Source organism: Lepeophtheirus salmonis, chromosome 10 (assembly GCF_016086655.4).
Source record: "Lepeophtheirus salmonis chromosome 10, UVic_Lsal_1.4, whole genome shotgun sequence".
Taxonomy (NCBI): domain Eukaryota; kingdom Metazoa; phylum Arthropoda; class Copepoda; order Siphonostomatoida; family Caligidae; genus Lepeophtheirus; species Lepeophtheirus salmonis.
This window is the reverse complement of record NC_052140.2, coordinates 5,407,437-5,433,999: the sequence shown is the minus strand read 5'-3', so window position 1 is coordinate 5,433,999 and position 26,563 is coordinate 5,407,437. Positions and strand designations below refer to the sequence as shown.

The window sequence follows — 26,563 nt, the reverse complement described above, 5'->3', positions numbered from 1 at the left end:
GAGTGAGTGAACGGACTCCTCATGTGTGTGATGTGAGAACCTGTCTCTCTCTCTCTCTTTCTTTTTCTTCCTCACTGACATACTCTGATAGGCAGATAGGAGGATTCATACAAGTATGCAGCACACATTAAAACACATGAAAAAAACGCAAGCACGCACACGGTAGCGTAAGAACGCGCTCCTACAACTACTACAGCAAGGAACTCCTGTTTTCTTGCTTCTTCTGCTAACCCTCACCAGTTACGACCTAGGAGTCGTCGTAATCGTAATGTTGTGTTACTCAACGAAGTGAAATATTATTATTATTTTTAAATTTATATGGTGACTTTTTGATCATAAATGAAGTGACGAGTAATTTTAACCCAATTCAACGTGAATTGTATATCTTAATTAGATTTCATAATTTGACCGCTTCAGTATTTGTGGAGGGATTTCATTGTTTTTAACTACCTTACATCGACCTAGCGATTAGATTGGACGACGAGACTTCATTATGGCCTATGTCAACGTTTTAGAATGGAAGGCTGAGTCTGTTGCCGAATGGTTACGAGGTTCGTTTTTCCCACTTTTTTCGACTTATTCTTAGTCAATAATGTAATGATGATCTTGAAGTAATTGTTAACCCTCAATATTTGGGCTGTATATTAGATCAGGGGCCGTCAACCTACGACCCCGGGCCGTGTGATCCCCTTGAACATGTTAAAGTGTGCCCCTTAAAAATGGGCTTAGGATAACACCTGAATTACCGTTACTCTCGTTTAATGTTTAGTGTGGATGCACACGAGAAACTTAGCAATGGTCTAGGGATTCTTAATATGACGACAGATCAAATGTAGGAACATTCTAGAGGCACTATCTTTAGTTTAGGAATCATAAAACGGTAATAGAGTGTTTATCCTATGATAAGTTATATTAAAACATAAGGCCATCATCGTATCTATATGGAATCATGGAAAGAGCTGAAAATGTCTCAGTATTAGATACTTTGAAAAGGTGTGTAATCCTTTTTTCGATTCAAACACGGATTGTTAAAAAATAGGAAAAGAAAATTAAAAGGGGAAAGAAATAAAATATTAGAGAATTGACCCTGAGGGTAGTTTTTATGGTCGTCATGAAAGAACAACGAAAAAGAGACGATTATTTATTTATGGAAATATGTTTTTGTATTTTTCTTCGTCTTCATTCTCACAGACTGTCCATACGAAAGGGTTAGGTTAGGACAATAACAACATAATAACACCCTTGTTTATTTGATCCCTCATGTGGTGGAGTAAACAGGATATTGTCCAAGAAAGGAAAGATAAAGGATAGCTAGAGAACGTCGTCCTCTCTATGTACTGACTATCCTGTCTCTTGTTTCTCTTATGAAAATGAGTGTCAATCCTAACCTACCTTTAAAGTACAACAGAAAGACAAAATTTTATAGGCAAAACATCTTCTACTCCAGGACTAAAGCTTTAAAAAAAACTGGTGAAACGCGCGACTCTTATCTCGAGTAGTTTCAATTTCAGATTATTATATTTTTTCCACACAAGATGTCGCATTTTATTATATCACAAGACACGTAACTTATTATTTCCCTTTTGACTTTTTCTTCCCTTTAAGAATTATCCTTGTTCATATTTTATTATGAGGGTGAATCGATAGAGCTTGCTTAGTTAGTTTCATAGGAATAAAATACATGGTGCTTACACTTAGCAAAAACAAGGGACATTTTTTGGAGTCAAAATTTAGCTGACTTGAGCAGTGGGGGACGTATAATTATTTATACAATACTCACTCCAGGTTTTGTATGGGGGAATCATTTTATACTTTTACAAATGTTAGAGAGTTCCGTGAAGAAAAATATAACTAAATGTAAAAAGTGAGGATGGAACATCAAAATACTTCAAGCGCCCTCTGTCTTAAGATACTTATTTCATTTGTTATTACTACAATTTGAATCAACTATAACTGCGTCAACTTCTCTTTTTCTCATCATCACTCTTTGAGTAATACTAAAAGTATACTCGGCGCCTCTAGCGGAGAGAAAAGCAGTCTGTTAGCCAACTATATTTGGGCAAATATTGATGAAGTGGTCTTGGTTTATAGTTTAGGTCCACTCAAACACTGACTATCCTATTCCTTACTGCCTTTTTGTTGTAAAAGAAATGGGGGTCCAATTCTCCTTTTTCCTTCAATGAATAAAAGAAAAACAAAGTTTTAAAGAGAGGATCTTTAAGGAATCAAACCATAAAAGCAAAATAATAAATCCCTGGTTATAAAACTATGCTGTAAATAACTTAACTTTTTATCTTCCTTACAGCAAAGAAATTACTTAATCCCTTCAGAACAAGGAATTAAGAAACTATATTGAGAATTAATTGGTTCTTTCCTCTCTGTTTGTATCATTTCAGCCGTTAAAAGAGAAAAAAATGTTATTTTTTTGGTCTTCGAGTACTGACGGCTATAAACTATTCATAGAAATATATAGAAGGTTTTTAAATATATATGGTCTCTGGAGAGGCGTTTAACATTCCTCTTTGCTTTTCTATACATATAAAAATTACATATATAATTTTTGTACAAGCTTTAACTTGTGTAAACAGATTGGCCAAGTCGTTACCATTTCTTTATTTAATTACATCATTTGTACATACATTGTACATTGATGCCATCATATCATTTTTATCTATTCAAATGATTCATTATTTATGTTGTGTGGGATATAAGTATGGACATTTGAACTCTACAGTGTGCCACAAACTACGTCTTATCACAATATATAATTTCCATCAAAATAGTTAAAAATGACACTATGATATTCAATTAGTGCAATATCCTCATTTCAAGGAGTACTCATTATTTAAAATGATTAATCTCATTTTTAGTTTGTAACTTGTACCGTCAGTTTGTATAAATTGTACAAAATTGCAGCTTGCACAGATCATATATCTATATAAAAAAAGTTTGAATAATATATATATATATTTTTTTTTCAAAATGAGTGTGGATTACATTTGTATTCTTCCACATTCTTTCAAAACGGATTCTTCTGATTAATCCTTTGGAGGCACTGGCAAATGATACTTAAAAAAGAAGCAAAAATGCATCATAACAATTAACTAATTAAGATATTTTTGATAGACCATATCGGGCCCAAATTAAGTCACATAATTCAAATGAAGGTTCCGAACCATGGTTCACATTTTCAATGTCTCAACTCATCCCATAAATTTGAGTTCAAAGCCTATAATTAACTCAAATATTGGTTTGTATGTATACTTTGACATTGGAGAGTTTCTCTCATTCTTGATTTTTGTTCAAAATTGCTTTATTTTTAACTCATCTAATTTGTTTTCCCCCATATGAAGAACATTAGATGTAGCAAATAGTTTTCTTATTGTTTGTTGATCCTTATTTAAGACTAAAGCCTGGACCCGGTCCAATTCAGTCCTGCATATTAGTCCAAAAGACTTACAAAGTTCGATCCTTGATGAAGTCCATCAAGTTTGTTTCTTCTTCTTTTTGTAATTTGTGTCAGCCCAAGGACTACTTGTCCTTGGAACTGGACTGGACTGGACCGAATAAATAAGGAATGCCACAACAATAGTTGTTTTGCTTTAATTTAAAGTAATGAAAATAAACTATAGCAATTAAACATCATAATAGTATGTCCCGCCTATGAAAACCATCTGACCATGTTTCTTTTAGTAGTTCAAAAATAAGGGATCTTTTGAAATAGGAGGAAAAGCATGAATTAATACATAATTATGATTATTTTCCACCATCCTTCTGCTAATCCATTTTATTTTATTACTATAACACTCATAAAATTTGACAATTTCTTTAAAGAAATAAAATGGTAATAAATAAGAAACGTCTCTTTGTTAGTAGATAGATCTATTACACATCTGGCCTAACAGGTATACGTATGCATTATCAGTCAATGTTATCTCGTCATCATCCACCTGACTTCTTGTACTTGAGGAGTACAGAAAAAAAAAACTTTTTTTAATTGACTTTAATCATAACATTAATAATAATGGTTTTATGATATCGAATAACTTTTTTTTAAGTTTTTGTTTTCTCTCTGACTAACTTAAAAAAACGACCCTGAAGGGGAATATCACTTTTTATTTTTTTATTTATAAAAAGTGAATTTCTCTATTTTTATAAAGAAACTTTATTTTTACCGAATTCTAAAGAAATTTTTTGTTGAATCCCTTTTTATATTTTTTTTTTACTCCTCCTTAAAAAAAACTTCCCAAAAGTAAAGGAAAATCAATCTTTTGTAAAGTTACCAATTGACGTACGCACAACAACAGAGCCACATAAAGCGCATATTGAAAGCAATAATTGCAAAGTAATACGTCTGTCTGTTATTTTTGGATGTGTTCCAAGTATATAATATGTATGTAGTGCGTCAATATATAAACAATCATGAACAAAAATCAATTACTTCATATATTACATACAAATCAATAGTTTATTGGCATATGAGTCAACTATAGGCTTTATATTCAATATATGGGATGAGTTAAGATACCCTAGAATATTAACTATAGATTAGGACCTTGGTTTGATTTAAGAGACATAGACATTAAGAGATCAATTTCTCATTCTTTTCTTGTTAAGATTAATTTTGGCTAATTTAAGTGCAAATTGCGGCGAACCCAAAGGAGTAATAACAATAATGTGTTGATAGAAATTGACAACAATTCGTTCAAGAACACATTTGTTATCCAGACTCCATTTTGAGAGGAATCAGCTTACTTTTTGTGAACAATGTACAATATCGTAGTGTCAGGACGGAACGCTACAAATAATGAAAAACACCGATGCTTATCCTGCTACAAATGAGAAACTTGATATTTGTAAAAAGAAGTTCATTTCATAACAACATAACACAGTGCTGCTGTTTTGACGGTTTTGTTATGGGGAGGCGGCTTATTGGAGTGACTATGAATGACTCAACATTTTTACTCTAGATAAATACTACTACTTCATAAATTAAATTTTGGAATTTAAAAAAAAAATATTTTTGAAAAAAAATTCAAAAGTTCATTGCTATCCACAAACCATTTAATTTTTGATAAAAAAATTTAAAAAATCTTTGCTATTCACAGAAAATTGAATTTAAAAATAAAAAAGAAAAAATTACATTTTTTACATAAAAAAATTGTAATTATTAAATTTTTTGCTCTGCTGAATATTTGCTGGGATGATCTTTTTTAAGAAAAGAAATCTTTAAAAAAAAAAATTACCCCTAATTTTGCGTTAATTTTTTTTAATCCTGGCCAAAAAACTGTTCTATTAAAAAGTAGAAATTACTTGTGGGGGTGGGGGCTACAGCCCCTCCAGCCCTCCCCTTGTGGACGCCCCTGTGTTTAAGCTAGAAGACCCCTCATTTCTTAAAATGAATAAAGTACCCTTAGAAGATTCTAGTTCTGAGCCAATTTTTATACAGTAAAACCTATATTAGGCTGTCAGGCTAGAGAAACATAAAAAAATGACCGTTTAGAGACAAGTGATCTCTTAAACCAGGTTTCCTATTTTGTACCGCTTCTTAATTTCAAATTTGTACGCTTAGTACGGGACACACTTAAAACAGGTGGTCTTTAGACTAGATTTGGACATTTATATACCCTCTACAAGTTGCAATTTTGTACGAGTTATAATCTGAATAAGCGGGTTGCACAAGTTACAACGTCTTATTTAATTACACAATCCGTCACTTAAATGAATTGATGTTATCATATTTCTTTGATCTATTAAAATAACTCATTTATTAATTATTTATGAGTAATATAACGGCGGGCATTTGGAATTTATTATTTTTTACTACATAATACTTACTTATCTACCGGGTGCGACGTTGAAATCTGAATAATAAATACTTTCAACTTTATCGTATTATAATTATGTACCCAATAGACATGTACAAAAATATTTGGAGATCTGGTGTAACACTATATTGTCTCCTCTAATCTTCGATGTAACTCTCTTTAGCATCCACGAAGGCCTCAAGACCCCACCTGAAGGGTTGGACCTTTTTCTTATGTATTCTTTGGATATATCGGCCCTACTTGACAAATCTGTGTTCGTTTACGGCCATGATGTTTCTGTTCCTAAGGGATACATGCATGGACTCTACATGTGACAAGAAAGCGTTGTCCAAAGGATAGGCGTTGGATTTATACTGGTGCCATATTTCTTTAATCCAGAAATTGATATTATTGCTCAATTATATTTGAGTAGCTTTGGCAGTGCGGGCAGGAGTAACATCTTGTTGCAGGACCATATTATAATTCAGGAAGTTATCCCGTACCCACGGAAGGAAGTGAGCCTCCTGAAACATATTCTGCCACTGTGTACATGAATCCTAAGGGAAATCAGATGAGTTGGACCGTTTCCCGTTGGAAGCCACAAATCCTAAGGACATTGCACTATTAGCCTTCCTTTCGATAGGCTCCCTACCCATGATTGAATACACATTCGTCCTGTACACGCCCAATATCCTTGAAATATCGGTGATTTTAATTCCTGCGTCTAGAAAAGCGCGAATCTTCACGCGAGTGTCACGTTCAGACGCCATTTTCTTAATAGCTTAAAAAAAGATAAAAAAATGAAATTTCTACATAGTGTTGTGAAATGTTCAACATGTCTAACATTATTATTGTCCGTATCTGGAAAACTCAACAGAACCTCAAAATTTACCAATAACCTAGTGTTCAGATTTAAATATTGCACCCAGAATTAGTACTTTTCATTTAAATAGTACAAAATTACATACTGAATATATCGACCAACTAAAATGTTTTCATTTATTGAATTATCTTCGTCTACTCTAAATTTTTCATTTAAAATTATTAATCCCATGTTTCGATTACAACTTGTATGTAGATTGAATAAGGAGTAGTTAAAGTAAGATCTACTAAAAGACGTCTCCCAATTGAAATTGCTATAATAATAAATTAATATGTCGTGAAGAGTATGGCCTTTCTTGGAATGAAGAGTATGTATTTTATTTATAGACTTGTATTTGTTGTTGAATGAAAGGGGCACAGTTCGTAATCATGAATATTTGTAATATGTGTATACAAGTATGTACATAAATAATGATAATAATAAAAGCGGAAGCTGAAACGTGCCTTTACAGAGTCGTTTTATGACTGTGGGATGACCTCTGCGTGTAGCAAGTGGAAATTGTATTATGAAAAATGTACTACAACAACTAACTATGTGGCTGTATTTGATCATGAATCATGATATAATCCCCCTTCTTCCTAGGAGTGTTAATCATATTTAGATTTGTAGATTTTAAGCACTTTTGGCGCCATGTTAAACTAAAGTATTTCATTCGGCTAAAATAATAGGTGTAGTTAAAAGAAATCCATTATTTATACCATAATGGGTTTTCCCCCTACATTACTGTTTATCTCCTTGGCAATAAAGCAGTCGTACTCGACGATTTCCATTATTTTATCCACATTTTCGACACTGTGCTTTCCAGAGTGTGTTGCATCTTTGACATCAAAATTACTTGGAATGGAATCGACGAAACAAAAGTATCAGGATTATAAACAATATTTACATTTTCAGCCGTCTTGTTCGTTTCTTCGCTTTGTTCGAAGAAACACTGTAAAATGGGTTAATATTTGCTTGTGTCCATCTTTGATGCACTCTCAAACAATCAGAAAACTGTTATATTAGTTTTTTACGAACAAAGTCTTGTCTTTCTAACACCATCTAGACTGCACTTATACAACGCGAGATACACATTAGTACAGCCATCTACTGCAAAAATAATGGATTTATTTTTACTAGATCAACTATTTAGGAAGATAGCGGCTTATCTATCATGAAGTCTCATTAGACTAGATACATGTAGCTACAAGGGGAAGGAAATACCCACAAATGCCACTCCCTATCTAGAAGATTGGGCATTGGTAGGAATTACTCCGTTGTCGATCCTCAATTCTGCTCTGAGGAATTAACCTCATAATTCCCCAAGAAACCATCAGTCTTACTTCCCACCTTTTATGAGAATATACACTTTATACTTACATACTTCCTTTTTCAAGGATGATTGAATACAAATAACAGTTTTGAAATATAAAAAAACACTGTTCATATTGCAGTTACAAAAAGTATTGCTCCCGTCTAAGGTCATATTTCTTACAACTCTAAATCAATTTTTAAATTTCAAGCTTTTTTTTTAGTGTGCATGATTTTTGTTGTTGGAAACTATAACTGTGTGTGTTGTTTTTTTTAAAGCTGTTATCAATATTAGAGATATACTAGTTGGTAACCAGGAAGATATTAGTCATTCCATTAATTAGTAATAAGTTTATATAGTAATCTCTCTCAGCAGATTTCATTGATTTACGCTCACAAGGATTTTGACAATTTTCACATCTTTAATCATTATTCTTTAATACTTGAGGAGAGATAGTGTTGGATCGTTCTAAAAAAAAACTAATAAGACTATTTTCTTAATAAAACGTGTCAGTACGAGGATCTGTCCTTATTGGTGTTTTATGGTAATTACAATCAGCTGAAGTTACTAACAACGTCATTTCAGCTCTTGAAGTGATATCGTAACCACTCTCAAAGAGAAAAGATACTTGTATTTTAAAGTAGGATGTGTTTTCAGCTTGTAATATGTATTATACGTTCTAGTTATCATTCAATATTTTGTTTTGTATGGGCTCGATAGAAAATAAGTCCTAAGCCCCATCCAATACTAAGGAAATAACATATAAGTATAAAGTGGATGTGATCATGTATGAAGAAAAGTAAGACTGATGATTTGTTGGACTCAGAGTAGATTTGAGGATTGATATCGGAGTAATTCCTGCTTATGTTCTTGTTGATATTTACGTACCGAAAGTGCTTTGAATATGAAACCCTAGTAATGATATTGGTTGCTCACTACCATTTCTATTGTAGTGTTGTGGTTGTGTTTAATGGGTTCTTCTTCATCATGCCAAGGAGGAGGATGGGAATTAAATGCTATAAATAGATTAATAAAATATCGATATCAAATAATATAAAACGCCTCGGGTGGCCAATTTGTACTCCCTATGAATGAATAACTTTTCCTTAAATGTCTATACCGTATTGCAATAAAAAATACAGAACTCTGTAATTATTATATATCGATTATCTTTTTGATAGTAATTTGATGATGTCAAGTAAATTGTCTTCATCGTACACATGTTTTTCTCTTGCCATTTACTCATTATACGACATTTGATAGTCATTTAATATATGGGTCATATATACATATATATATAATGTTCATAATATTTTCTTTCTTCTTCAAATAGGCTTGGATGACTCCATTGTTAGCTACGCCCATTTCTTTCTCAATAACAATGTAACGGGCAAAGGACTTCTCAATATCACCGTTGATGACTTGTCACGACTTCAAGTCAACAAAATTGGCCACCAGGAATTAATTTTGGAGTCCATTGAATTACTTAAAAACCTTGTAAGTATATACTAAAGTTGGTTTCAATATATTACGAGGCCTGTACAAGTTGTAACTTGTATAAACATATTGTTCAAGTTGTAACTTGTATAAACATATTGTTCAAGTTGTAATTTTTATGTTTTAAAATGACTTATTTAGTGACAACATCCGTTATTTTAATTACCTACTACGAAATTGATGATATTATTTCATTATGATCTAATAAAATTAAGCATTAATTCTGTAATAGCGGTTGTACCCTTCATCAGTTAGAAGGCGTCGACGAACATATAAAATTTGCTTTAATAATATCAACAAATCTAATGTAAATATTATTTACATTAAATAAAGGAAGGCGAGTTATTTTGCCCAGGCCCCCCTCACACTAAAACCACTCCTGCTGTCATCATAAGTACGACATTAAATTATTCATCTAATTTTTAGTTTGTAACTTGAACAATTTGCATATTGTACAGAATCGTAACTTGTACAAAACATATATATATATATATATATTTAACATCTCTGATTCTAAAATCTTTTTACTTTTCAGCATCATAATCTCGATACGGAGAATCTACAGTATGTTTGCCTACGTTTGAGCTGTAAGGCACGATCTTTATGCAACGAACTACGCATGGTTTTTCCGCCACCTGATCAGGTAGGAATAAGACAATTATATTAACAATAGCTATTCAATAATGAGTACAAACCATAGTCATCATATGGCAGATTTTGTAATCATAATAATAATCGGAGGTAGAGAGTAAGGCCCTTTTCATCATTCAAATGTGTTTTTGTTTTTTAAACTCAATGACTACTTCCTGTCTGTTTCGAAACACTTTCAAAAAAATGTTCACAAATATATACTAAATTATTTATTTTTTCAATATTTCGAAGGTAGCTTTTTCGTTACCTCCCTAATACACAAAATTACAAGGTATTTTGTTGGCATCTGACAATTTTTCTCTACTTATTTTTCCCTTATTGATTGAATAGAATGACTTCTTTTTTCTTGGATTATGATAATATAACAGGATATCGGGAGAATAATTGCTCCTATTGAAACTTCTTTAAATCAACCAAAACAAAGGAGGTATTATTAATGATGAAAATCCAGTGTAGACTGGGCATGTTAAAAAAAGAAACCGAATCAACCTGGTAATCCTAACAATTTGAAGAATGTTTTGGGGGGAGAGAACGAATAATGCTCATGACGTTTCATTAGATCAGCTACAATCAGCTATGACAAGGGAGAAAGGAATATATAGCAAGAACATTTGCTAAAATTAATCAGATTTAGATACCAACTCTACTCTGAGTCCAACAAGGACTTACAATTATAACTCAGTAACAAATCCTCAAGCTACGTCTTTTATGAGCACATACGAACGTTCAAATAGGTTCTAAGCATAATTGAATCTATTTAGGAAAGGATGTTCACAACTCAAAATTTTATTGATTAAACTATTCAAAACTATCACCATCATCACTACTACATAGATCACCTTCTAAGAACTAAAAACCAAAGCCATGTTTTTGAAAGGCGCTTGCGACAACCACTTTTTTTTTTCAATAGCTTCTACTTATATGTTTTTGAAGGTGTTGCTCTTCACATCAAATACATCAGCATCAACACCATCCTTCGTACAAAGTATTATCAAAAGTATAAGAGGGGATGTTATTCAAATATGCGATCTCTGATTATGTCTTCCCTGGGTGGAACCCAGTTACAGGGCTCCTCTTTGAGCCTCTTCTTACTGTCATTCACAGTTACGCCTCAAAAGAAACTGTCCCACGAAAGTTCATTGTATGTAGAATCAGCTAATACTAAATTTTAGGGGTGGATACACCCTCCTTTTTTACCGGCGAGAATTGATATCACAACCTGGATAGTCATTTCATTTTTTATTCATTGATTGATAGTAGATATACTTACCTAATATATATATATAGGTCTGTTATATCACGGCATGTAAACAGTCCAATCTGTCCACATACTCGCCAGACGCCAATCTGCTCAACTTTTCCTTCTGGATACATGTAGAGGCTAGGGACAGGGCCTGCCAGACATGGGCACTGAATCTCGAATCTCTCAATGCTTCTGTTGATGACTATTGGAACTCTATGATCCCCAATAAGATTATGTCCACTTGACAGAGCTTTTGGTGGCCTATTGAAGCCATTATCAAAGTTGATGGAGGCTATATTAAAGACTAGGAATACCAACTCATGTATATACGTCTGAACCTGGTTTAGTTAAGTGTGACTGGTCTTTAGGACTGTCAATCATTTGGAGCGCTCCTTAAGACCGTCAGTGCTTGGAATTTTTCATACAAATATCGATGGTTTATTAAGCCAAATAAGGTTATGAAATTAATGTATTAAGAAAATTCCAAATACCTTGAAAAAAAATGATTTTTTTCATTATGATACGAACATATTATATTGTATTATAATTGTATAGTTTTTTCTATTATATAACGGAATAATAAAAAAAAAGGAAAAACACCCTCATTGACGTAACGAGGCAAACATTTTACTTTCTTTAAGGACCGACAAACTGGAATGCGTGGGACCGATCTTCGGTCCTAAATAAGGACCGACACACACTATTTTAGTTAATGTAGCTTCCGAAATAAAGCTTGTTATAATTCTACATTCAAAAAGGCCCTGTTTTCCATTTGCACTCTGTATGTACATAAATGAATGTTCCTGACGTTTGGGCCTCTCTTTTGACCTGTTTTTCTTCTTATACCTATTTCTTTCTTTCTTTCTTTTTAATCTTATTTTTTGGTGGATTCATGTGCAAAATCATTCATCCATACCTTTTTTTTTTTTATCTTCTACACAAATGCACCTTTTTTCCTTTCAAAATCTTTGGTATTTCTTTTCATATCGCTATATATGTACTGAGCACTGATATTGGCATTTTGTTTGCAAGAATGTATTCTTTCAGATTTCTTAGTCGTTAAATAAATCATTTATAAATTAGATAGGTATACCGACTCGTTCTAGACTACGTAATATAAGGGAAATAACCTTTAATATTGTAGTCCTAATCCTAAGTAGGACGACTCTCACTTAGTAACTCCACTGCTAGTAATCTACCAGGTTTGACTCAACTTTTGAAGAGAGAACATCCATGTAAAAAAAATGATGTGTATTTTAAAAAAAAATCTACAAAGGGTAAAATTAAGGAATCTTTTCTTTTTACTATAATTTTTTTTGGTAAAGATGAAAATAGCCAAAATAGGGGTTTTTTTGTTTGGGTTTTTAGATTAAAAAAAAGGTTATTACGGTTAATTATGCAGTTTATCAAAAACATTAATAATTGTAATTTTTTTATGAATAGCTTAGGATTTTTTAAAATAATTCCAAAAAATTTAATATTTGAATATTTTTCCCCATACTTTTAATTTTTTTGTGAAAAACTATGGGGTTGTGAGTTATTTTTTTTCTTCAAAATGTTTAATTTTTTGGAAATCGCTATGGATTTTTGATTTTTTTTCCAAAAAATTTAATTTTTGTGGATGCCCCTGGTAAAGTAATCATTAGTGGTTGTGCTCATGAAAGACGGAGATTAAGAACAAAAGTTTGTTCTGAAGTTTAATGTAATGATGGTAATCGGGACAACAGAAATCAACATTGTACACCTAAAATTTAGGAGGAGAGCAGCTGAGTGTCCTAGAAACATTTTATACAACTATAGCGATAGTTTACTAACATTAAAATGTACAATGTTGTCCCCTGTTAATTTGTCTCTTGTACTTAATTTTCCCTTGTTATTGTTCTGAACTTTGATTGGTTTAACTGGATTTAGCTTTTGTTAAGCTATGAACAATTCCCTACCATTAATTAAGTCCCACATTGGTGAGGAAGAATGGGCTCCGACTACCAACTGATTTTGGGCCTTTTTCTGTTTCTTTTTAGAGAAAAGCTTAAAATAAAGACATCCAGGTCAAAGTCCCCCAATAGAGCCTTTTCAGGGGATGCCACCCATTTTGGGGTTAAAACAACCAAGTTTTTATAACATAGAAAACCCCTTTTTCATTAATGTTATGGAAAATAGGGAGCTATTGAATGTCAAAATGGGAGCAACAAATCAAAGGACTTAAACCTTTACTGTCTATCAAAATTATATCAATTTATTGCCTAGTTTTATATTAAATCTCTGGCCCTAAAATATATGTTATTACATCATTATACTATCCCATTTTCATGGTATAGACAATAAATTAACTATTACAATTGAAAGAATAAAATATTCTTCTCTAATTATCCTACTTTTCACATCCCTAATCGATTAATAAAAAAATTATACAAATCTAGCCATTTTTAGTACGTATTACTTCAATTATATTCAAATATCAGCATTGATCAAGAAGTATTTCATGGAGGTATTATGTATGTTTCTTAAAACCATTTGATGAAGTTTCAGGAAGATTTATTGGGAATTTGTTCATTTTATGTAGAGGAAATATGAACTTTGAGTCCCCAAAAGGGCGTCTAATCATGATGAAATTTGTGAGGTTAGTCAAAACTAGTTATTCGGTTCTATTCTCCTATTAGTCATTAGGACCTTCGGACTGTTAGTACTAGAACTGATTAAAGAAAGAAGATTGAGTTACTTACTCCAGGACTGAACTTGATACGTTCTAGGACTAAACTGGACGGCATTGCAGTATTCAGTCCTTAATAAAGCCCCACAAAAGACGAGGGAAAACACTCTATATCTGTTATTCAAAACCTGAGAGGTCCGCATACCTTCATATAAGGAACCGTGTCATCACTAAGCTATATTCTGCACTCTATCTACAAGATATGTAATAATAAGTATATAAGAAGTGAATTAGAGGGAGCTATTATTTTCTGTTTTTGTTTTCTTTGTTAGATTGTTTAGATGATCTTCGTTTGTGTAGAACTTGAAGAAAGAGATTATGGGTCAACTATTATTTTTATTTTCTTGCATGAGTTCATTTGGGGATGTTCATTTATTCATGCTTTAAAAAACACACCATGCATTGATTCTTTTGTATTCTTAGATTAATAAGAAATTGACAAGGGGGATTAAATGTTGATATGTGGCCTCATTTGATCGTTTTCCTCCTCCCTCTCATTCATTATGTCCCACATGAAAATACAAAAACTTTTGCATAATGTGTCATCAAATTCTCGTTTTATCATATGGCAGATTATATCTACTTCATTTGGGATTTGCACAGAGGTAGGTGATTATGTCTATGCAAGTATATTTGCTCGATTAAATGAGTTTTATTTATTTGTATTCACAAAGCCTAAGTATTGTTCTTCTTATTTTCATTGAAGGATACGATGGTGTGGCTACTCCATTTCTCAATCTTTTCTTTCAAATAGTAGAAGTTAAAAAAAAAAGTTTTTGTCTCAAGTCTTTGCTAACAAATCCAAGACCTTATTGAGTCCTCTGATTTATTTAGAGCTCATTTCAAGTTAAATTATTTAAAAAAATAGGCTTTATAGAGTTAAGTAGGGTTGTGTTGGTCATAGAGAGCAGCTCGTAGGTGACTATTCTCTCCCAATCCCATCAAACACGCAGCAACACCTTCCTGGCTTGGCCATGGTCTGTGCCGCTTCGTTGGCGTTTGACCATGATCTCTGTCGCTTAACATTGACAAAAGTGATCCTTTTTTCATCGGCAGTTACAATCCGCTTCAGAAATGACGCGTTATTTTCTTTCGTGTAGTAAAAATGTAAAATATGCCGAATTTCTTCCTTTGATACCTTTAACTCGACGCACGATCATTCACGACTGAACCGGCCATGCGAAATACTGTCTAAAAAACGTTTTTAGTACACACTCACTACTTAACAAAGCCTTATCATGTGATCGATGCACTTTAAAAAAAAGACGGGGAAAAAGAAATACGAAATTACTTTTTCCTCAACCTAATATAAGAAATGAAAAGCTCTCAAAATGCATGAGTCTGTTCTACTACAGCATATTGTGTTTAAAAATCAATTGTAACCTGATATGATGATATATATCAAGTTACAAAACTTATGAGTATTTTGTTCTCCATTTTTCTCTTCATTTATAGCTACTTTTCGTAAAGAGTTGCTAATTGTCCTTTGAGCATTTTGGGAAGGAGTATATATTTATGAATCCAGTCAAGAGAAAAGTAATTTATATATATGCATATGATAATTGTTTTTTACAATACTATAGAATGAATGCTGCCTATTTAGGTATGAATGTGGTATGTCTAAGAATTACAAAAATAGTTTTGTCCGTATAAAGTAGATTACCACAATTGTTACATAAAAAAAATGACCTGCCGGTATATAAAAATTAGAAAAAAAAACTCAAAATGAACGTGGTAATTCTGACAACCTAAATAATGTTTAGGAGGAGAGCTGTCAGGACTTTTTATTAGATCAGCTGCAAGTATCCGTGAGAAGAACGAAATAACACAAAGCTTCTATAGTAAGGACTAAAAGGCAGGAATTACACTTAGCTCCCAGGCAATCCCTCCGTGTTCTTTCATAAGTAAACACTCTACTAATGAAAATCGTGTGTATTTTGGGCATGTTAAAAAAAAAAAAGAATCCAACAATCAAATTGTTAACTCTGACATTTTGAAGGAAAACAGCTTAGCTGGCTTGACGTTTCATTAGATCCGCTACAAGCACCTGTGACGAGGGAGAGAAGGAAATAAAAAAGGACATAGGAAACAATTGCTCTGATGTTGATCCTCAATTCTACTCTGAGTACAACAAATCGTCAAGGTTACTCTTCTCCGACCTTTATAACACACACGAATGTTCAATTAGGGCTTCAATATAATTTAATGTATTAGAAAAGGAAGTTCACTACTCAGGGGTTAAATAATGATATGATAGATGCTTAGGAAAAGAAAATTCACTCTTCAGTTTGCTAACCCCAAATAAAGATCGGGAAAGCTATAAAATGTACCCGATTTATAGGTAAGAATGTCAATTTTTCTAAGGAAAAAAAAAGTACAAGGAAAAGGAGGGAGGACAAGTCAATAATTAAATATTTTACGGATGGTACAATTTCAATTTTAAATTCCCACAATTATATTACATTTAGAGATGGGATTTTTGTAAGAGCCCGAGGAGAAGGTGGGACATATGGTACATCTGAATTAAGACCCTTGTTAATATGAGTAATATCCGTTGTATTTTTTAGCTTACCTGTCTTTTTGAAATTGGTAATCTGAAGAATGATTTTCCCCCCTAAAAACATTTATCATTATTATTTAATTGCTGAGTTGTGAACTTCCTTTCCTACTAGATTCAATTATATTCAAAACCTGATTAAACATTATTGTGTGCTCATAAAATGTGGAGACAAATCTTGAGGATTTGTTGGGGAGTTATAATTGTAAGTCCTTGTTGGACTCAGAATGGAATTGAAGATCGACATCGGATTAATTCTTGCTCATTGTATCTGCTCTCTTCCAAAACATTTTTCAAATTGTCCGCGTTGCTATGTTGATTTTCGGGTGGTTTTTTTTTAACATGCCCAAAATACACACGATTTTCATCACTTGATATACTAATACGTAAAAATGTGAAAAAATAAATCAAACTCCTAGAATTCCACGTGACTAAGGGTCAATTTCTGTTTTCTTATTTGCGAATCCATTCAGGATTTAAATTATAATCTATAGGAGTTGTTTTCCTTTTTGTGAAGACCCCTCATATTATTATTGAGAATATATAAATATATTTTTTTGTTACAAGACATTTTCAAGAAAAAAATAACGTAGGTAATTGGTGGTTATAGTTATTTTGTATAAATATAAGTGTGTATTTTCCTCTCCTGGCCAGTGAAAGAGAAGGTCATTCGCTTGAGGCCATCTCCTGTTTCTTCTCACATACATATACTGACGACTATATGTACTACATAAAGTGTGGGGAGGTTTCTTTCAATATCTAATTTCTTATTTTTCTTTTTTTCTTTCCTTTTACCTGTTCTTTTTTGGTTATCATGCCCTCATCCTTTCTATCAGTAGTTATACCTAATATCCACATAGCAATCTTCTTTCTAGATATCTCTCTCACAACCTTTCCTCCCAATAATAGAAGTAATCATACACGGTGCTAACCCATATATATTTTGTTATGAGCTGTCGATTCGCATACTTATTTTGCAGATTTAACAGAGAGAGCAAAAAAACAAAAACGGTTAGCATATCTTACTAGTATACCTTTTCCCACAAAAGAGGTCGCCTTTTATGATATCATGTCACTTAATCATTTTCCATCATGACATATGCAACTTTTTCTTGCCTTCGCAGAATTCACCTTGTTAATTCAGTTAAAAAGGCTAATTAATTAAAGTTATTTATGCAGTAATATTAAAGTATACTCAAAGTCCCGAGCGGACAAAGGAGTTACTATTTACACATTAGAACAATTATTGGTCACGTAGTCTCCGTTTGATCACCTTATTTATCACCCCAATATATCACTAACACAAAAATGTACAGTGTATTTGGTTGTCAGCTGTAGAATTTTCTGTTTTCCCCCTCCTGATCAGTGTTCTGGACGTTGATTAGTTTAATTATAATTATCTATTGTTAAAATGTGAACACTTTTCAAAAATTATTGATTAGTTGGGAAGTAACGACGTGAATAGTAAAAGGCTCAAAATCGTTTTGTTGGTTAGCCAATAACTATTTAACTATTCCTTATTGAGCACGATGTCATCTGTAATGGATTTATTTACCTTTCCTCCAAAAAGGAAAATAATACCTGATGAATGACCAGAAATCAATGTGTTCGTCAGCTAATTAGTTATTACGTACCTAATTTTGGTCTGTAGAGCGTTTTCACTGACATTACGAATAGTATTAGAAATCGAAGAGCGATGTCATATTAGGGGCTTATAGTTCAAAAGAGTGTGATAAAAGAGTTCAAAAGAGTCTTGCAACGGAGGAGAGGGATTTCTTTCATTGCTGGTATCAAAAGTGGTCTTCCACCTTCACAAGGATCTTTCCACCATCGCTCTCTGGATAATCTGGTGTGAAACACCGAGATCTCTTGCATGGACTCCAAAGAATTCTAGGTCAATTTTGTATTAAAAATTTTCTTCCTGCCACCTCCTTGAGACTTTTCCATGCTGTTGTCGTCCTCCTCCACACTGCATACACAGTGGGGCTGGATACACTCACTTGGTAGACAGTCTGCTACACTCATCCCCGCACAAAGGAGTGCAGAGGTCTTAACTTTGTTGTCTATTTCCGTGTTCATCTTAAGTATAGAGATAAAAATGCAAGTAATAAACACTGCAGCTGATTTATAATGGAATCATTTGTATATCAGACATTTTGAAATAAATCTCACGATAGCACCTCAAGAAAGAAGGTAAAGATTGAAAATCCGTACTATGTATGTATTTGACATAGTATAAAACCCAAGATTTGATACATCCCCTTTTAATAACATAAATTAAGGACTAACTTTCTCACCGAGCTTATGATAAATATATACAAATTATATTTATTAAATTAACAACTATATTTACTTTAGCCTCCCAGCCATAGACATAAATAAATATTTCATTCTTAATTGCAATTCCCCACCTCCCTATAATCATGTTTGTTTGTAGATGACCTATTGATGTTTTTTGTTGCCCATGTTATGCCCTGAATAATGATTGAAGAGCATGCTTGTATATACATACAATGTACATATCATTAAAAAAAAAGAATTTCAAGGTTTTCTTTTTTTATTACTTCGGCCATTTTGAGGATTTCGTGATTAGTGGATTTTTTATCTATCTCTATACATTCTTTGTAAAGATTTTCTCCGCAATAGCTTAATGTGCCGTTAACTAGAAATCCATTTTAGCGGATTTGTATTATTTGTTGATGTATTTGATATTTTTTTTAATAATGGATAAAAATGATTACCATATGTAAAAAGCGTCCTTTATATAAATAGCAATGTAAGGCTTGTGCTATTAGAATAATGTTTGTTTGTTTTTTAATATGAACAAAAATTGAGTTATCTTAAGTATCCCCAAAATATATACAACTCATCACACCCTTACCTCACCAACATAAAATATATAGTGTTTTTTCATTGTTAGCTGTGAATGTTTCTGCTTCCTTTCCCAAAAACATTGTTCTGAACGTTCCATAGTTGTGAAGAATTGTCCCATAATTCGCTAACTACTATCTGATTTTGGGCCTTTTTTCTGTTTCTTTCTGTGTAAAAGTTTGTTTGATACTTTAAAGGTAAGGACGTGTTAATTCTTTGGCACCCTTGCACCCCAATTGGTTGAATTCCAAGTAGCTCTTGTTCAGCTATGAACAATTCCTAACATTTAATATTAAGTAATAGTTTCATTTTTTTATTGAGTGTTTTCACGTGTCGTCCAATTTGTGGGGCTATGCAAACAAGTTTTATATTAATGAAAACCTTTTTTCATTAATATTAAGGAAATTAGTGAACTATTGTATGTTAAATGGGACAATCCAATAATAAGACTTAAAGAATTAGCTCTTTGAACACCTATTAACAATTACTTCTATAGTTAGGAAGAATTGGCCCAGAATTGGCTAATTTCCAACTTTATTTATCCTCCCCCCCCCCTGTTTATTTTCGAGTGAAATGTTGCGTGAATATCAACGACGTGTCACTTAGTGTTACTAAGGAAAATGTCATTAAAAAATTGTAATATGGTACCCCTTCTTAACTTTTAACCCCACTAAAATACTCATTTCAGGAAGGGGAATTAGGCTCCCCCCCCCCCCCGCCACTTAAAAAAATGTTTTGAACGTTGATTTTAGATACTATTCAAACGATTACTGTTTGAAGAAACGACATAATAGGCTAGTTTACATATTATTTTTGGCCTTTATCTTTCTCTTCTTGGATGATGAAAGGTTAAGTAAAACAATGAATATTGCTTTGTGTTGAATAAAGTATTTGCAAAAAGGGACCTTCTGTGGTTACCTTACCAACATAGAAATTATATTATAATTCACATACATAGATACTTCAAGTATCCCTTAGATATCACTTAGAACGTCTCAAAAAATAATGACTTTGTTCTTGATTTAAATAATTATTAGATTTAATTATTTTCTCAGCAACAACGTTAATTGAAAACGTGTGGTATCAGCACCACCCTCAAGCAATCTTTGCAACAACTACTCAGTTGTTTATCATCTTCCTTTATTAAAATTAGCGTTCTGAACGTGGATTTGAATGTGTAAAATTATTTTTATTCCACAATTACTGTTTGAAAGAGTGACATAATAAGCTAGATTCCACATTTTTGGCCTTCTTTTCCTGTTTCTGTTTCGAAGAAAGGTTGCGAGTTACAATAAAATTAACAATATTACTGAGCAATTTTAATCTGAGATTGATTTCAAAAATTTTCATCAATATAATGATTATCTTTTCAGAGAAATATAGACTGTCAACATCTCTTTTTATCATTGCTCATATCTCGTACGACAAATTTAATTATGGGAAAATAAAATAAAAGACGAACTCAATTTATCTTTGTCAAAGAACTGTCATTCAGATTATTAAAGAAAAAAAGATTAAATCCTAAAAGTTGCCGCCCGTACCTTAAGAGTTCAACCATTGTCTATATATCTGTCTGTCTCCACTCTCTTTAATGATACATATTTAATTTTTCAATTCTCTTATATTTCAGGGTAAACAAAGTGTTCAGACAGCCACGATGTTATCTGTCGGTGATATTTTGGACTCTTTATTGGTAGTCCTCTCATGGTTAATAAGGGAGCCCTTTTTGTATGAGCCGCTCTATCAAGAATTTAAAAATCATTTGCGACAGATTGGTACCGAACTGGCAACGAACACACAGCGTGATACATTTGCAGAGAAACCCATTGATGTCATATTGGACTGCTGTGATAAATTGGCGGATTTGTCTGACTCTCTTATTAGAGATTGTAATGATCCACTCATACTACAACCTGCATCATTGGATGTGGCTACAACTAGGAAGAAGAAAAAGAAGAAGGGTCATTTGATGGAAGAGGAAGATGAGGACGGGATCATGTTCGATAAAATTTATCCTAATTTTATGCACGTCATCGGCCGAGGTACTCTCCCTTCAGTCAAAATTGAACCAGGGGATGAAGTTATTCAAGTTAACTATCAAACTGTGGTTGGATGGGCTCGAAAGAAGGTGCTTCGACTCATGAATGAAAATCCTAGTGAGGTCACACTTACACTCAAAAAACGACCTCGACATAGTACAGTATTTGGACAAATTTACATGAAACCCTTTAGAATACCTGCTCGTGAAAAGAAAAATACGTCATATTTCAATAACCTTCCCTCACCAAGGGCTGAATTACTAGTAGCGCCACAAATCTCTATGACGGAAATGTAAGAATCTTTATATATATATATTAGAGTTTTGGTGTGTGTGTCTTTTATGGGTGCCCACACTGTATGGGTGCCTCTTTTGAATTTGGTCAAGCCAAGACAGGGGTACCGATTTTTTTTTGTGTGGGGGGTGGGGAAGTTATATATGGGGGGAGGCCTATTCGATACGCAAAACAAAAAAAAAATGTTTTTTGGAAACTCAAGGAGACTAAATATGGGAGTTGAGTTTTAAAACAAAAAGTAATAGGCGTCTCAAAAAAACAACTACACAAATAAAAACGTTTTCTAAGTTTGTTCAAAGTCAAAAAGTTATGAGCAAAAAAAAAAAATCGAAGAAAATTGCTGTTTCCTTTTTTTGCGTTTTTTTCTCTTCAGGTGAAAAAAAAAATGTAATCATAATAGTACATTGGATTTTTAGATAATTCAAGTTTTTAAAATTTAAATTTTACTCATATAAATTGATATTTAACTGAAATATCTATAATTTTCTTAGTAATTTTCCAATTTTTTTTCTTAAAACGTCAATTTTATCCATTTTTGGACATTAAATTACAGACCTTATTATTACAGCGTTACTGTATTTTCAATTTCCCGAACATTTTATTTCATAATGTTTGCAATATTTGCCTAAATGAAACAGATATTGAGGGTTATTTTTTTCAACGTCTTCATTCTCCGTAACTTTTTTGATTTTGAGAGTAAGAAAAAAATCTGTGTATGTTAGTGTTACTCTTTACTATGTCAATAAATGCTATAAACTATTAATTATTACAAAACAGTTTTTTTGCAATTTTCTTCGCGAATTTCTATTTGGCAATTTTTGGACAAATTTATAAGAAGGACTTATCATCTCGACAAATTTTTGTCTGGTTTATATGTTATTCGAAGTTTATAACACATTTATTTTTAAATTCATAATGATATATTTTATATTTTGTACTGGGCCTCTATCCATTATAGAATACCCTAATGCTCGCTTGCAGGGAAGGGTTTATAAACATTAAGAAAGTTACATTGGCCATAGTCAATTTGATTTTCTTCTCTTTCCTTGGCCCGAGTAACAACACCGGGGAACACTTTGCTAGTACACTTACATAAAGGAAAATTTATAAATAATTATTTATATGATTATTTACAGGAAATCAAACGTTATTCCAACGTCATCCTTGCATTCGGTTCCTTCGCGCTCAAGCTCTGTTGATGATATAAATCTATCAGATATCGACTCAGAAGATGACGAAGCATTTTTGCCTCCACCTCCTGGTACATCCACGTCGAATAAAAGGAGTCCTATTAGTGGCAGATCTCCAACTCAATCAATACGGTCTGTTTTGCTCTCGCGACCTAGATCTGCTCCACAACGCCGTGCTACTATTTCCGGTTCTTCTCCAGCGCAATATCTTAATTACTCGAATGTAAATGAGGTAACATATTTAATTATTCTACGATGCATTAAATTATACTTTTCTTTAGATGTGGAATTTGAATCGACGTGATGGTGAGACTGATACCCTTCGATCCAATGATTCTGGGATGAGTACTATGTCAGCGGATCCTACAGAAATCAATCGCAAATCACCAACTAAACATCCGGATAGGTCATCTTATCAATTTCCACTTTATACAAATATTCCTGAGAATAGTCGATTCTTTGATAAAGCCGTCTCTAAAGAGTCTGGTACCAATCCTAATATGTCTATGGACTCGGGCCATTATTCTGATGTCAGCTCCGCCTCAAAAGAAATTGATAAGAGTAAGTTTTGATCATTTTTGTAATAGTTGTAGTAGAGTGTTCTAATAAATGCATTTATTTCTTATATCTAATTAGTTGGATTAGCACCGAAGCCAACACCTCGAAAGCAAATCGATTCCAATTCTTCAAATTATAAAAAGAAACCAATTCCACAGCCGCGAACCGTGATTCGCTCTTATATATCATCTTCTAGTTCAGCGTCTTCATCCACTTCTTCAAATTCGAGTGAAGATAAGACTTGTGTAATGATCCCAGTACCAACTGCGAATTTTAAAAGCTACCGAAAATTTCCAGAACAACAACCCTCAACACCATCAATTACACCAGTTACTCGCCTTGGAAGTGTTTCTTCATCATGCAGTAGCTCAAGCATGAGTGGAGCAAGACTTTCATCGATCTCAGATCCTTACTCTTCGGAAGGGAAAAAAGCATCCCCCTATTATGTGTCAGATATATATCCGCGGGACAAAGTCATGAGTCGTCCTCTTCCCCCTCCTCCTCCAGTACATAACTCTGTTTTTACTACTCTTTCCTCGGCTGACCAGCATGTAAGTCTTATTTTTCTCCCCACTAGTCAATGAAATTATCATTAGAGACGTCGATTTTAGTATGAAAAGTATACTAATAATTTTAATAGTCGTCTCTCACTAAAGGCGAGTTGAACCATCTATCGTACGTATACACGTAAAACTACCATTTTGGAACAGATCAATGAACATTACATTTCTTAAGACTTTACATATTATAATCTCGTTCAATCCTCAACAATTAGCGCTTTTAAAATGTAGAGGTTCTGTGATTTAAAATGTTTTTTTCTTTCTTCGTAGGAGTGAAAATGTAACGATAAATTAAATTTTGAAAACCGCGTCATTACTTTTTACAAAACCTTTGCTACAACAAAACTGGTGGAAAATCAGTTGCTAGGATTTAGCCAATTTTAATCTTATATTGAAATTAAAAATTGCTGATGAACACCCAAGAGAAAGTAGAAGATAAAGACCACGCGTGTAACTTTCGTTCATATTCTTATACATATATTAATATAAACAGCAAGTACATATTATGAAAAGTATTGTGGGAATTAAAGCCGTATTTGAAGCCATACCTAATAACTCTGAGGCACACATCATTAAAAAATATAATTGAACCATAAAGGGTTAAAGTTGCATTCAGTATTTTTGGGGGGGAAAAAAAATATAATACGTTAGTACAGAATGAAAGGTTAACAGACGAATGTACATAATTGGCGTGACCGTAAATATATATATATATAAGCATCTTTGAAAAAGGTCAAAGGAACAGAGATTGAAAAAATAGGATGGAATGAGGGTGCATATTATCCATAAAGAATCACGTCGATACCTTTATTTGATCCAAAAAAATCCCCGAAGTCAGTTGGTTGGAGTTAGCCAATTCTTTCAAACTGATGAATTATTATTCAATAACTGTTTGAAGTAATTCGTAGCTTAACAAAATCTATTCTTATTCAACCAATCAACGTTCAGAACACGAGTTAAGAGAAAAGAAAGAGAAAATTGCGCAGTTGACAACAAAATTCATTGTACATTTTTGCGTTGAGGAAGTAACGAAGTCTAGTCCGACAATTACAAACTTGTTCAATCATATATCTTTTCGTGGTATTTTCACTCCATACAAAAAACATTTTAAATCACAAAACCTCTTTATTTTCTAATGGAAAATTGTTGAGGCTCTCAGAAATAATGTGCCTATTCCTAAACATGAAGTTTATGTGTACATATGTCCGATAGATGTGGCAACTAGTGTTGTATTGGTACTTATTTATTCAGTTCAGTCAAGTTTTAGGAGCGGTGACACTTTCTGCAGTATTTGCTGCTAAGAATAAACAATTTTAATATTAATTTCATTTACAACATTTAGTTTACATGTTTCGTATATCATCGGGATACAAAAAAAATGTTTATTTTCTTAGTTAAAGATCAAATATTGTTGTCAGCCGAACTGTCAGAAATCGGTTCACATAATCAAAGCAAGCATAAAAAAATTATTTAAGTTCAATAACGTCATTAAGGACTGAATTACACCAGACTGAGACTGAACTGGACGTCCTTTAAAGTCTTCAGTTATTATTAAGGATACTACTTATATTTGTTTATAACGACAGCTTAGTATATATCTAGGGTATATTGTTTTTTAATGTTATGTAGGTCCTTATTCAAATTGAAGACCCGTCTAGTTCAGTCCGAAAAACTTCTAAAGTTCGATCCTTGATGACGTCACTCTACTTTATTTGTTCTTTTTTTAACCTGTTCTAGTACTTTAAAGTCCTAAAAAAACGATGGTTTTTAATGACTGTTGCCGAAGACAGATAGGACTTGTCCTAAGACTGTACTGGACAGAAAAAATAAGGACTGTCAAAACACTGCTCTTTATTCTATTGTCATTATTTATAAACTATTAAGACCCAATCCTAATTTAAATCCCAATTTTTCTTTGCAGATTCAAAATGCCGCTCCTCCAACTTTTTCTACATTTGGTGGACCACGCCCAGCATTTCCTTTGCCACCTATTTTTAAACCTGCGACATATACTCTTGATGAATTTCAAAAAACAAAGCAGAAATAAGTTATTATTGACATTAAAATACACAAAAATCGTGGAATTCCTGGTCCAACGTCTTTCATTTTTTTTTTTTTTTTTTTAATATTTCAATGAATATATTAGCGTTAATTGGAGTAGAATTTCAATCCCTGATTGTCAGAATTTAGTATCATTATTACACGCATACACATTGTAATCTTATTGATCTATTTTTATTATTATTTGAATGGGGGAAAAAGCCTCAGTTTTTTCCCCCTCTTACGAATAATTTATATTTTTCATTTGTAAAAAAATGAAAATTTATTACTTTTGTTATTTATTTTTTTTTATATTAATTTAGATTAGATTATATTACATGAAAAATCTTGAATTATATTAAGATAAACGAT

General features: G+C 32.7%; 1 protein-coding gene across 4 annotated transcripts; it reads left to right on the top strand.

Annotated features, from left to right (window-relative positions):
- cnk (connector enhancer of ksr) lies at nt 1-26,563 on the top strand. Of its 4 annotated transcripts, none has more exons than XM_040720362.2 (8): nt 1-551; nt 9,315-9,478; nt 10,014-10,121; nt 21,141-21,841; nt 22,980-23,265; nt 23,315-23,594; nt 23,670-24,142; nt 26,073-26,563. In XM_040720362.2, the coding sequence occupies exons 1-8, from the start codon at nt 494-496 to the stop codon at nt 26,196-26,198; spliced, it is 2,196 nt and encodes a 731-aa protein (XP_040576296.1). In that variant the 5' UTR covers nt 1-493; the 3' UTR covers nt 26,199-26,563. The 4 variants fall into 4 exon arrangements, with proteins under 4 accessions (XP_040576296.1, XP_071747433.1, XP_040576297.1 ...); XM_071891332.1 differs by lacking the exon at nt 26,073-26,563 and adding an exon at nt 24,422-24,703 and having other exon boundaries at nt 229-551; XM_040720363.2 differs by having other exon boundaries at nt 238-551; nt 22,980-23,256.